Source organism: Tachypleus tridentatus, chromosome 1 (assembly GCF_004210375.1).
Source record: "Tachypleus tridentatus isolate NWPU-2018 chromosome 1, ASM421037v1, whole genome shotgun sequence".
Lineage (NCBI taxonomy): Eukaryota > Metazoa > Arthropoda > Merostomata > Xiphosura > Limulidae > Tachypleus > Tachypleus tridentatus.
This window is the reverse complement of record NC_134825.1, coordinates 61,014,988-61,028,509: the sequence shown is the minus strand read 5'-3', so window position 1 is coordinate 61,028,509 and position 13,522 is coordinate 61,014,988. Positions and strand designations below refer to the sequence as shown.

Genomic DNA, 13,522 nt, shown 5'->3' with positions numbered 1-13,522 from the left:
TTTTCTTAAAGAGCAAAAGAATGGGATTCATTGTAAGGAATGTCAATTAACCTTTATTTCATATTTTGTATTATAAAAGTATGAATGTTAATACACTCTAACCTGTATTAGTAGTACTGAAATCAGTATTTCCTTATTTTAGTTTCATTGTGTCCCTTGTTCAAAAAGTGAATTCTGTGAAAAGTTTTGACTGATTCCACATCATGATGTTCTTTATTGTGTGTGTTTCAGCAACTTTCTACTCCACATCCAGTGAAGTCTCGTCCTGTGAAGTCTCGTCCAGAGATTAATCGCTACAAACCTAAATCGTACATGCGACGGTCTTTCAGTCAACCTCTAGACCTACAAAGGACAGCAGGGGCAAAGAGAACTCGAGCAAGTTCCAGAGGCATGTTGACTGTATACCTCAAGTTGGAAACCTTTCATCACTAAGAAAAATTCTCATAATTTCTTTGTCAATTAATATTTGAGAACGTATTTTTGATGAAAGACTATCAAAAACAAAGCTTTTAAGTTATGTGGGCTTTAAGAGATATATAAAAGTTCAAAGTTTTCAAAGCTAAATAAATATATATTTTTTCAATTTGAATTAATAAGAGTAAGTTTTATGTTTAATTTCCCTTGTAACATAAATAACCAACAATGTAAGGTTGTGCTTATGTATCTCAATGCAGCTGATATGGGTATTAAAACTTTTATTAAAATAAAGTAGAGAACAACGTTTCGACCTTCTTAGATCATCTTCAGGTTAACCTTTGTTTTAATACCCATACTAGCCATCTTGAGATACATTTTTACTTTAAGATGGTTTATTGTCATCATGAATTACTTCACTAAGGCTATGTTTGTTACACTGGAACAAAAAGAATTGAAATGATGAAAGCCAAACACAGACACAAAGCTTTTCTGGTAGGAATAATATAAATGTCTCTAAGTAAGACTAGATTTTTGTAACTTTTTTTTTTATATGTGGATATTTCATAGAATTACATTTTTAATTATTGGTTGTTTCTTTAACCTAAACCTTTACATTTTGATCATCTGAACTTTCCTTTGTCACAACAAGATGATTTGGATAACATAATTTTTTAAAATACTGATAGGTTTGTTGGACCGTGAAGGGTCATGTGACATTAGCACAGCATCATCAGATGAAGCATTTTCGGATAATGAGGGTACTCCTGTTTTACCGTTATCCAAAACAGAAAACTCTATTAAGTTGGTAATTTGTTTTACATTTGATTTCTTGTGTAAATTCTACAAAATATCGTCATAACTGTTTTCAGAATTTTTAGAAAACTATTATTATAAACCCAAAAGTTATTTCCATCATATCTTTAAAAGTAATCTAGTTAGGAAATTAATGAAAAAACGTTTTGTATTAACAAAAGTTTTGTCAGAATGTACAAGAAGCTTTTATGAATATCTGCATGTGGCTTCTACAGATATTTTGGTTTACTTAGAGCAGATGTTAAAAGCTAACATTAAAAATCTTGCTTGTAGAAGTTCAGTGTTTTAAATTAGATCTGCTTGTAACATAATACTTTTGAAGTCATTGATCTTTAACATGTTGAAAAGAAGTTTTATAAGCTTAACAAAATTATGACTTAATATCACTGTATTCCCATTAAACCTCTTCTAGTGGAAAAATTGTGTAAATATTCTGTGATTCATCCATCAATAATCCTTTCTAATTTTCTGTATTTGAGTCTCTATAAGAAAATTGTCTAAAAGTGTTTTAGCAATAACAGCTCAAAATGCATTATTCACAACACTTATATAAGAGTATTGTAATTATATTGACTTTTTATCTGTATTTATATATCTAGGAAGGCTGCTATATATCATATTATGTACTGCAACATGTTATATGCATTCTTTGATGGTAATATATTCTGTGTTACTTAAGAAGTTGTATTAAAGTAGTTATATAAAAGCATTATCAGCTATGCCATCTCATAATGTATGTTAGAAAATGTTGTGCATTTTTTAATAGTTGTATCAGGGTACTATCACCTATGCAGAAGCCTTGTGGGATCATGTCACTATGGATCCTGAGGAACTGGGATTCCAAGCTGGTGAAGTGATTGAAGTTTCTGACTCTATGGACAAGGACTGGTGGTGGGGTTCAATTGGTACTCGAAGTGGTTGGTTTCCAGCTACATTTGTGAGGGTGAGACTTTTAAATATGTGCAACATTTCATATGTTATGTCATAGTATCACATTTTTGGCTCTGACTATTTCTGTTTTGGTGTAAGTATTAAGTATTCATTTGTAATAATAACTGTTGTACTTTGAGCAAGGCAGAGGCTCTTTAAATAACTTTAACTACTCAAAATATTTTAGTTGATTTAGATTTTAAAATAATTTACCTAATCTACTCACATACATAGTTACGAGTGAATCAAGAGGACACCTTAGAAGACTGTATGGGTAAGCTAGCCACAGGAAGTCTGTCTGCTGATCCAAGAAGCAGAATGAGTGCCACCCTACTGAGTAAGGAGCAGGTTCGTTCTAACGTAGTCCATGAAATTATTGGCACAGAGAGAGACTTTGTCAAACATCTTCAAGATGTGGTTCAGGTATACAAATATTCTGTTGTATTTAACATTCAGCAAATACATATTATTTGAGTTTATAGGGAGAATGAACTTTTCTTGAATCTATTTAGTTACAAAGTTCAAGTATATTGAGAAATAGACTGATAATTTAGCTTTCTCTGAGTTTAGGAACATTTTGACAAAATAATAATTTACAATATAAAACATGACAGATCTAGAAGTCATTTTTATGTTGAATAAGATTTATTGTGAGAAATATATAGTTTATTTAAAGTAATAGTTAATGATACGAAGCTCTCTTTAACAGATTCTTAATTGAAAGTTAATAATCACATAGTCCATTATTGTGTTCTTACTTTTCTACAGTGCATTTGCATATAGCACAGGATATTGAGCTCTATAAAAAAAAAAGTATAATATTTTATTGAGTTGGGAGTTTAATTTTTAATCTTGTTCAGGGTTACTTGAGACAAGTTCAAAGGAGACCAGACATGTTCTCATCAGAGAGGATATGTACAATCTTTGGTAACATTGAAGAAATTTACAGATTCCAGAGGGAATTCCTAAGGAAATTGGAATTATGTATTGACCACAATAAGCCACACTTAAGTTTGTTGGGAAACTGTTTCTTACAGCATGTAAGTGTTTTTAATTTTGTATGTGCATAAGAACTAAGTTTATGTTGTTGAAGTCTTGGCAATGTGTGAAACGTTTTTCATAATTTTCAAAAACATATATGTAGAAAAACTTAAGGTAATGTTTTTATAGTTTTTGAAAGTAAGATTGGAAAGGATTCAATAGGTGAAGACATTGTATGTAACAATAAATTATGTAAGTACTATTTTGCAACATGGAATTCTGTTTGTAATTAACTTCTACAAAAGAAAGTTGTGAGAAGAATATATTTGTAGAATTTCTTAATTTATTATTGTCCCATCTACAAGCTGCATTGCTTACATCTTCTTACTTTTGGTTTAAGAAAATTATTGATGTAAATATAAAATTTGATGTTCTGTAACAAATCTACCTTTTCTCACACTACAGCTATTATGCAACTGATAAGAGTTTCTTTCTTTTGCCCAACTAAGGATTGGTCTCAGTCTGCATCAGTACACCCTCTATTCTGCTACTGTATAATAGCACCTCATTACAACTGTTAGAGAATCTTTGAGCATTTTTTGTATTACCTATTTGACTTTTTTTTTAAATTTGAAAGCCATTCTGCATCATGAATTCCAGGATTATTTTTTCTGGCATGGAGCCAAATCAGGTGTCTCTTATTCTACCTATGATATCTAGTATTACTCATCGATTGTGGAGAAGTCACTCAATTAAAGCTGTCTGTGACCTTATTTGTAGTGAAATGGAGATATTTATTTGGTCTGGTGGTATTTCTCCAGGAAGCTCTAACACTGCACTTATGGGTGTTTCTGGACATTCAGGAGAGAGTTTAGATTAACTTTTCCAACACTTTCCTTCACTCTGTTGGCTTGTCATGAAGCCACTTCAGATTAGCTGCCTCCAGCTCCTTTTCTGCAGTTGGTCAATTGAGTGTGTGTGATTTTAGGTTTTCCCAGGTTGGTTTTGAGTTTGCACCATTCTTAATGACAGAAAAGTCAAAAGGTAAATATACTTAAATCTCCCTCCATTCCCCAATATATTTTTGTTATGCAGGGAGGTTTACTGACTAGTTACATGAAGGGACAGCTGTGCCTTATCCACCAAGTTTGTCGAAACAGCATGCTTTTGTCTACCATCATCGATATGTATGTAGACTCAAAAAATGAATGTGATCCTTGAAATGTGGGGTTCTAAACAGAATCTGTGGTCAACCTAAATAGATCACAACTGTTTTTTGAATAGTCTGACCTTAACTACAATGCTAAGATATTTATCTTCACTCCAACTTTTGTTGAAGTGATTGCCACATCAATTTGATGATGAGTTGGGACCATTGTTAGCTCTGACCTTGGTTCAATTGTTGATACCCAGAATATGTTCCACACATCTCCAGGAGGTTCCTTTGTGTAGTCATAGTGTTGCCAGTGATAGTAATGACTACCATATGCTTTTAGGGTCTGTAGGGGCTTGGCTTTGAGAATTTCTGGACGTGTGGAAAACCTTTACCATGGATCCATGGGTAAACATTCAGTTCACAACTTCACCACCATTATTCACCCAACCTGCAATGTTTGTTTCCCACATGTCCTTGGATTTTTGAACTTCATTCTAGGACTATCAGAGATTTGTTGTTCAAGGGAGAAGTGGAGAGAGATATTACTTGTTGTGGGCTCTCTTTGGAGGTGAGGAAACTTTTGGGAGTCACGTCTCATCAGATTTGTCACTTTTCTAGGTTTTTAGCAGCCCATATGAATTGCTTACTGAGGACGTTGAGCTGCTGGTATGTGGATCTCCCAAAATAGTTTTATCTCATATTATTTGTATGATCTGGCATTATCTTTCTCTGAGGGTTCTCAACTACCCCCTGTAGCTATCTTAACCACATCTGCAGGATTATAAAGAGGGATGAGTATCTTTACTACTGATATTGTCTCTTCTTTACTTCACAAGAGTCCTTTACTTCTTTTTCATGGAATCTCACTCTGTGGCAAATGCACTTTTATCAAACCAATTCCACTCTAGCAATCATTAATACAGTATTCTCTATCTAGGTTGCAAAAGACTGTAGAAATGAGGTGTTCCATAAGAACACAAAGAGGTAGACTGGGTGGTATTATTGTGCTATGCTGGACTGCCACTCATGACTTACCATAAACAAGACATTATGGGAGTCTGTTTGTTTGTTTTGATAATTGGATTGAATAAAGTGGTATCAGTTTGCCTTTACAAAGTTAGGGAACTTTGCTCACCTATTGCACAGTTTCCAGAGCATTGCTCCTCAAGACTCCACTCATCTCTCATGTTCTACTAGTGGAGCTAGTGTTCAGTCACCAGGATTGTGGACAGAGGCTATTCCTCCAGAGTGTTATAGTAAATTTTCTCCACTCTTGAAGAATAGAACAGGTTTGATGCTTGAATATCTGGTTGGGTTGTACATGACGTGTTTTTTTTTTTTAAATAAATACTGGTTAAGTACATTGTTCGTGGAAGAAAATTCATTGTCTCCTTGTAATTCTGAATCCAGTTTGTTCCACATCATCCACATAATTTCAGGAGCAAGTGTAGTTTACCTTGTCCACACAGTTGGAGATTGAGGATAGAGTGTTCATAATTTCATACCAAATGAGTTCTGTTTCTTCAAGTTGAGTATGAAATATAGGATCCAGTCATTCTGAGTTTGGGATGTTGCTTTCAGACTTCTTTAGTTTGAGGAGAGGGTTTGTCCACTTTGGTGTCACTTACCTTCTTGTTATGATTCCAGTGGCTCAGAATGCATCACTCTGTAGTTACAGGTTGGAATTCACTCACACATACAGCTATAGTGTAAGTGGAGGTAAGTATGTTTTGGAAGTTAACTTTTTCTTAAACTGAAATGTGTTTGTAATAAAACTTGCTTCAATTCACACTCTTCCACCTTTCTTTCCCACTAAGAGCCAGAGTAAGAAATTTCTGAATGGGTCAGTCTCAAAAAAGTGATATTATCTGCAGCAAAATCACTTTAGTACATTATTGTAGATTGAATGAATTTTTTTATGGTTTAGTTTATAATGTTGTAATCAATTCTTCTTTCCATTAATCATCCTGTTTTTGGTATGTTTTCTCTGTGTGATCTCCAAAAATATGGTATTGATGCTATTGAGATCACTAATTCACTCTCATTTTTACTGCTTCTGACCATGGGAATCTATTAGTATAGATATCTCATCTAAATTTATTTAAAATAATGCTGTGTGATTATTTCTTCATACCTCCAGTGGTTAAGTCTGCATTGTCATGTGTTTCAATTGTTCCTTGCACTAGAACAATGTCAATAAAATAATCAGTAAAACTGTGTTTATAGAATATTTCAGCTTGCACAATAAAAAATCTTAAACTTTAGCCAGTGAAAACATTTGGCATACAAACTTTATGATTAATGTGACATGTAAACTACCATTTGTGAATTTCATTTTGTACAGATAATTTTCTTATTCACAAATGTTTTGATTTGATTCAGTCAAAAATATTTTCACTGCTATCAGTGAAAATATCAAGTCAATCTGTGTTATCCCAGAATCATACCAATTTGTTTAGAAATTTTAGTGTTTATGGGTATACTTGTTGAAAAAGGTATGTGGTTTTATAAATTTGGCAGGCTGTTAGTCTTCTCAGACTGACTCACCTGTAAAAAGTAACAGTGAACTCACAAATCTTTCCAAGTATTTTCAACCAAAAGTACCTCAAGTCCCCAATTTGTGTCTCAAAATATCAAAATAGAAAACCAATTAATTTCAGCCTGAAATACAGAAAATTTTCATGTCCAGGAGCCAGAGCCTTAAGTCTTTTAAACATCTAGTGATTTGTCGTCTTTTAAACAGTTCTTTCATATGTAGTATTCAACATCCATAGTAAAAGTCTTGACTTTTTCCAAACAATAACATTGTTAATAAGCATGAACATCTTTCTGACTTAACAAATTCTCTTTGGAACTAAGACTTGGCACATATTTTGACAATCAACCTACATTAATTTTCAAAGAAAATTCCTCTTTGACACCTCCACTGAACGGAGAACCACATTTAGAGAGTTGCATTAAACTGTAGGAAATGACATAATACAAACCTTAAAATTTTCCAAGCAGTGTCATAATAACCAGAACTAGAAAGAAAGAACTGCTGTAAAAGGTCTTAAAACAAACAACAATATCATAATAAAACTAATAGATGAGGGTGAGGTTGTTATTATTATTAAGAAAGATGAGTATATTGCTAAAACTAACTGCCAACTTGAAGACACTAATTTATACAAGAAATTCTCACAGGATCTTAAAGCTGAGTTTATTAAACCATCAAGGATAGAGTTAAATAACTCTTCAAAAGAAGAAAATTAATAAAGAAACCTTTCAGTACTTGATACCCTGACAGGCTTCTCTGGGTGTATTTTATTTCTTACTGAAAATACACAAGCCTAATAATCCTAGCCAACCCATAATTTTTAATACGCATATGGCTGCTGAGAAGCTGTCTGATTTTGTTGGCTACCATAAAAGGTATTCCCTGTACTCTCCCTTACATAAAGGACAAGATTCGCATTCTTAATATCATAAATGAAATTAATGGACATTTATTGCCCAACAGCCTTCTGTATACAGTGGATGTTTCTTTAGTTTACACTAATATTCCATACGACAAAGGACTTGAAATTCCAAAAATCTGCTCCAACCTGTCAGAATTTCAGACAGTAACTGACCTTGCTTGTCTTGTCTTATCTCTAAACAACCTTAAATTCATTAATGAACTCTACTTTTAGGTTAATGATAGTACAGTTGCTGTTAGTATTGTCTAATCTGCAAGTTTATAAAAACCATGAACTGTTTTATTTGTCTGATAAATACAATCATAAATACTTTAAAATTTCTAAAGAAATTACTTGAACAATGCAAAATACCAATCACCTCATACTGTGTAAAAAATGTAGCCACCAGTATGTAGCACAGGTCTAACTGACTCTTAGAGAGCCTTTCAACAACCACAATTCTATTAACAATGAAAAAAACCTTTTTGTTTACTCAACACTAACAAACTCAACAATTCTGTTAATGATGTGACTTTCATCAGCATTGAAACCAATTTCTTAAGTCAGTAGGGAAATAAGAGGTTAAACTTTAAATATTCTTCAAATATAGATCCTGGAATCATTGAGATACCTATTACATGGATGGATGATAAGAGAGATTCTCAAGAACAGTTACACTGCAACACATCTTTTGTCACAGAGAGGCTTATGACCATGTACCTGCTGTTTCACATGCTGGCAAAACAACTTGGTTTGTCAGACATCATCCACCAGTAGCATTTCCAGTCTCTCTTTTCTAGGCTATGGTAGTGCCAAACTGAGCTAAGGTTAGCATATCTGGTTGGCAATTACATGAGAGTCCTGAAGAGACTGCCAAATTTGATCTAAGACTTGGCAAATCTCAGGTTCCTACATTGACTCTCATCACCTGTGCCTCTGTACACTGACATTTATCCTCAGGGGAAAACTCAGAAGTCTGGGTGAATCAGATTCTGATAGTTTTCCTTGGTGAGTCTGCAGCTTCAACAAAACTGCAGTTATAGAAATGCGTGGCATTAGCTAATTCTGAGAGACAAAGATTCTTTCTCATTCTCTTTCAAACAGCTTTTTACTCCCAGTGACAAATTCCTTCTCCAAGTTATAAGTCCATCAATTTCTGGAAAATAACCATTTCCCTAAGAACAAAGCTTTTTTGAACTTAATAACACAATAGTTTAAAAGAGCACAGTGATGTGCACTTGTTCAAAGAAAAACAGAAAACTCAAGAAGAATTATTTCTGTAATCACAGCACCAAAGTATCTGCTTCCTACCTGCTTTGTGGTAATTTCAGGTTCGTTGAATTTACTTTAGCTAATTGTATAGGATGCACAATATAACAAGTTCAACAAAAAGTGCCATAGCGACTAAATCTATATTCTTTTGGTTTTCACCAAGTTTGATAAAGAAACAGACAGAACACAATATATAACAGGGTAAATACAATTTTTATTCTGCATATTTATTAGATGTTGAGAATTATCAGGAAGATCTGTGAAGAGAAATTGGAAATTGGTGAACATCTGTTCCAGACTAAGAAAACATAACAATATATAATATATACACATTTTCACAATTCTCTTCTTCTCTTTGTGTTTGTGTGCTATGTACATCACTGTTAGTTATTCAAATCATAAATAAAGTGGTTGTAACCTCAGTTTATTACCTGAGCTACCAGTGGAAAAGAGGGATTGTGGCTTTCACATGGTCTGTTCAACTTTAAATAAATCATTTCCTCAAGAAGGCAGAAGGGAATGACCTGGAGCAGTAAGTAACTAGGACAAAAGGAGAATAACCACTTTCTTGACCAGTAAACCTATTCTTAAACCTACATTTATTTACATGCATAAAATATTTAAAAAAATATGTGAACTTTAAACAGTTCATTTTACTAACTAAAAGAGGTATAAATTACATACTATGTCTGCATATTACAGAAATTATGAACACCGATTCATTGTTACTCTATGTATAAATAGTGTGACTGATACTTGATTTTCTTTGACTTTGGAAAGTTTTTAATGATAAGGTCAAATATCAAGCAATAAAAATATAATGAAAATGGTGGATGTAATTATAACAGTAAGCTATAATTTTTTTGTTTTATTTTCTGTTATTATGGATTCTTAATTATGCCATTTTCAACTTACTAACAAGAGATTTAATCTTTTCATGAACAACTTCTCATTTGGTGAAATACTTTTTGAAAAATTAAATTACTGTTTTCTCTGATAATGTATGTTATAGCAAACAGTTAGCTTTAGTTTGCAGTTGTTAATGTGATATTAAAACAATATTAAGAAATCTACTCAATTAAAAAAGTCATTGATGATTAGATATAAAAATGCCCATTAAAAAATATTATGCTAAATCTTGATTTATGTCATAATTTTCCAGAATGTGAAAATTATTTATTTTAATAATTTCTACATATTTCAAAATACACTACATGGCCAAAAGTGTGTGGACGCTCAACCATCACACCCATATGTGCTTGTTGAACATCTCGTTCCAAAACCATGGGCATTAATATGGAGTTGGTTCTCCCTTTGCTGCAATAACAGCCTACACTCTTCTGGGAAGGCTTTTCATTATATTTTGGAACATGGCTGTGGGGATTCGCTCCTATCAGCCACAAGAGCATTAGTGAAGTCGGGCACTGATGTTGGGTGAGAAGGCCTGGCTTGCAGTCAGCATTCCAATTCATCTCAGAGGTGTTTGATGGGGTTGAGGTCAGGGCTCTGTTCAGGCCAGTCAAGTTCTTCCACATCAACCTTGGTAAACCATGGCTTCATGGACCTCCCTTTCTGCATGGGGTCATTGTCATGCTGAAACAAAAAAGGACCTTCTCTAGAATGTCATTGTATGCTGTAACATTAATATTTCCCTTCACTGGAACTAAAGAGTCTAGCCCAAACCATGAAAAACAGCCCCAGATCTTTATTTCTCCTCCACAAAACTTTACAGTTGGCACTATGCATTCAGGCTGGTAGCATTCTCCTTGCATCCCTTAAACTCAGATTCGTCTGTCATACTGCCAGATAATAAGCCCGATTCATCACTCCACAGAATGCGTTTCCATTGCTCTTGAGTCAGATGGTGGTGTGCTTCACACCACTCCAGCCAATACTTGGCATTGCACATGGTGATCTTAGGCTTGTGTGCAGCTGCTTGGTCATGGAAACCCATTTCATGAAGCTCACAATGAACAGTTCTTGTGCTGCTTCTAGAGATGACTTTTGGAACTCAGTAGTGAGTGTTGCAACTGTGGACAGACGATTTTTACACACTTCAGCACTCAACAGCCCAATTCTGTGAACTTGTGTGGCCTACCACTTCGTGGCTGAACTGTTGTTGCTCATAGATGTTTTCACTTCACAATAGTAGCACTTACAGTTCACAGAGGCAGCTCTAGCAGGGTAGAAATTTGATGAACTGACTTATTGGAAAGGTGACATCCTATGACAGTGCCACGTTGAAAGTCACTGAGCTGTTCAGTACAACCCATTCTGCTGCCAATGTTTGTCTATGGAGATTGCATGGCTGTATGCTTGATTTTATGCACCTGTTAGCAGTGGGTGTGGCTGAAATAGACAAACTCACTAATTAGAAGGGGTGTTTACATACTTTTGGTCGTATAGTGTATGTAGACAATAGTAGATAATATAATTGGTAAAAATGTACCAAAACTGTTAGTTTCTAAGGTGTACTTTTAAATTAAGGGATGACTTCTCATTAGTAATGAACATGTTTAAATAGACATAAACATGAGTGATTTTTCAATGTTGAATTGGTTTTGTTTATATTTAGAAAACAGACTTTAGAATCTACTCTGACTATTGTAACAACCATCCATTAGCTGTTAGTGAACTCCAAGAGTTATATAATGATTCACGCTACTGCCAGTTTTTTGAGGTGAGCTGTGCTTTCTTGTTATCAGAAACTGTAATTTGTTTGTATGTCTATGTACCTTATAACACTATGAACCTAAATTATTTTAAAATATGGTTCAGCTTCTTCTTCTTCTTTTTTTTTATTAATAACACTATACATAAAACTAAAGATACTTTAAAAAGAAGTCTGGCATGGCCAGATGGTTAAGGCACTCTACTCATAATCTGAGGGTCCCAGTTTCGAATCTCTGTCACACCAAACATGCTCGTCCTTTCAGCTGTTGGAGCATTATAATGTGATGGTCGATCCCACTATTAGTTGGTAAAAGAGTAGCCCAAGAGTTGGCGGTGGGTGGCGATGACTAGCTGCCTTCCCTCTAGCCTCACACTGTTAAATTAGGGGCAGCTAGTGCAGATAAGCCTCATGTAGCTTTCCATGAAATTCAAAACAAACTTTAAAAAGTTTTAAAGTAGAATTTTTTTGGTTTTATGTTCTCTCCCTTAAAATAACTAACAGGGAACGACTGGAAAACTTGATATAGTTTATAAAATAGAAGGTTTAAAAAATGTGAATAAACATATTCAACACTTTAACTAAATGTAGATCACTTAACCATAACACAAGAACGTTTTATTTATTCTTTTCTTTAAATTTTAGCTGTGCTTAAGCTCTTTAGAGTTAGGTTACATCATTGTAATAAGTACTTTATAGTAACTGCATAGGGTAGTAGGATGTTACAAGTTGGAAGATATAGGTTCATTTAATGTTTTTTTTTGTAAAATGTTATTACATACAAAACTAACTTATATTTTACACTTTAATATTCACAGTTACTAGAGGATCTATTATATATTATGGAATACTTGTGAGAATTTAGTGTATTTTTGATCTTTTACTACTGTTTTTATCTGCAGTGGAACCCCTCTAAAGCAGCCACCTTCGGGACTGAGACACACTGGCCTGATTAGAGGGGTTCCACTGTACATAATTAGGGATTATTTAAACAAAAAAAGGAACTGTGATTGAATGACCGCTTTCAAGGGGTGACTGAATCTGAGGGGTGGCCGCTTAGAAGGGTTCCACTGTAAATCTAAAAAATTAAAGTATATTCAAAACATTGTAGATGTATGAAAACAAACAAGTTAGAATAAAGGAGTCAGACATATAAAGATGTAAAAAAAAAACAACAACTTTAATTTGCTGTCAATGTGCTCAAGTTTTTATATTTCTAGGCTTGTCGACTTCTGCAACAGATGATAGACATATCATTGGATGGTTTTTTATTAACACCTGTTCAACGTATCTGTAAGTATCCACTTCAGTTGGCAGAACTGCTAAAGTATACTGACTTTGATCATCCTGATTACGTCCCAGTCAAAAGTGCCTTGGTTGCCATGAGAGAGGTAGCTCAGTTAGTGAATGAACGAAAACGTCGAATGGAATGTTTGGAACAACTTATTGAATGGCAACAAACCATTGATGGATGGGAGGTGAGGTTGGCTGTTTCGTGAGTTTTAATAATATATTTATCCTCACAAGATAAATTTGAAAAGTTTATATGACCAACATAATTGCCCAACAGAAAAACAGTTAACAATCATAATATGAAGACAACTTAAATATTATCATACTGATTTGGAGTTGGTAGGTTAGACATTTGAGTAAAAAAATTGTTGTTTATAATGTTTGTAATTTCAGTTTTAGAACCTGTTATGTTACAACTAATTAAAATAATATATCACATTATAGACTAAAGTACTGCTTTAAGTGCTCTTTGCTCTTCTAAAAACATACGTACTATGTTCTTATGACTGTTTTCTATAATATATTTGGTAGTTATATTCTCAAATAAAT

General features: G+C 33.8%; 1 protein-coding gene across 5 annotated transcripts in view; it reads left to right on the top strand.

Moving 5' to 3' along the window:
- Window positions 1–13,522, top strand: part of LOC143249760 (uncharacterized) — a 184,741-nt gene that overhangs the window by 155,855 nt on the left and 15,364 nt on the right. For all 5 annotated transcript variants that reach the window (XR_013027938.1, XM_076500169.1, XM_076500157.1 and 2 more), the window contains exons 6-12: window positions 232–388; window positions 1,104–1,222; window positions 1,997–2,173; window positions 2,395–2,583; window positions 3,021–3,200; window positions 11,585–11,689; window positions 12,901–13,158. Coding sequence is in view for 4 of the 5 variants with exons in the window: in XM_076500169.1 (XP_076356284.1) it covers window positions 232–388; window positions 1,104–1,222; window positions 1,997–2,173; window positions 2,395–2,583; window positions 3,021–3,200; window positions 11,585–11,689; window positions 12,901–13,158 (1,185 nt within the window). In the remaining variant the exon portion in view is untranslated. The remainder of the gene's footprint in view (window positions 1–231; window positions 389–1,103; window positions 1,223–1,996; window positions 2,174–2,394; window positions 2,584–3,020; window positions 3,201–11,584; window positions 11,690–12,900; window positions 13,159–13,522) is intronic.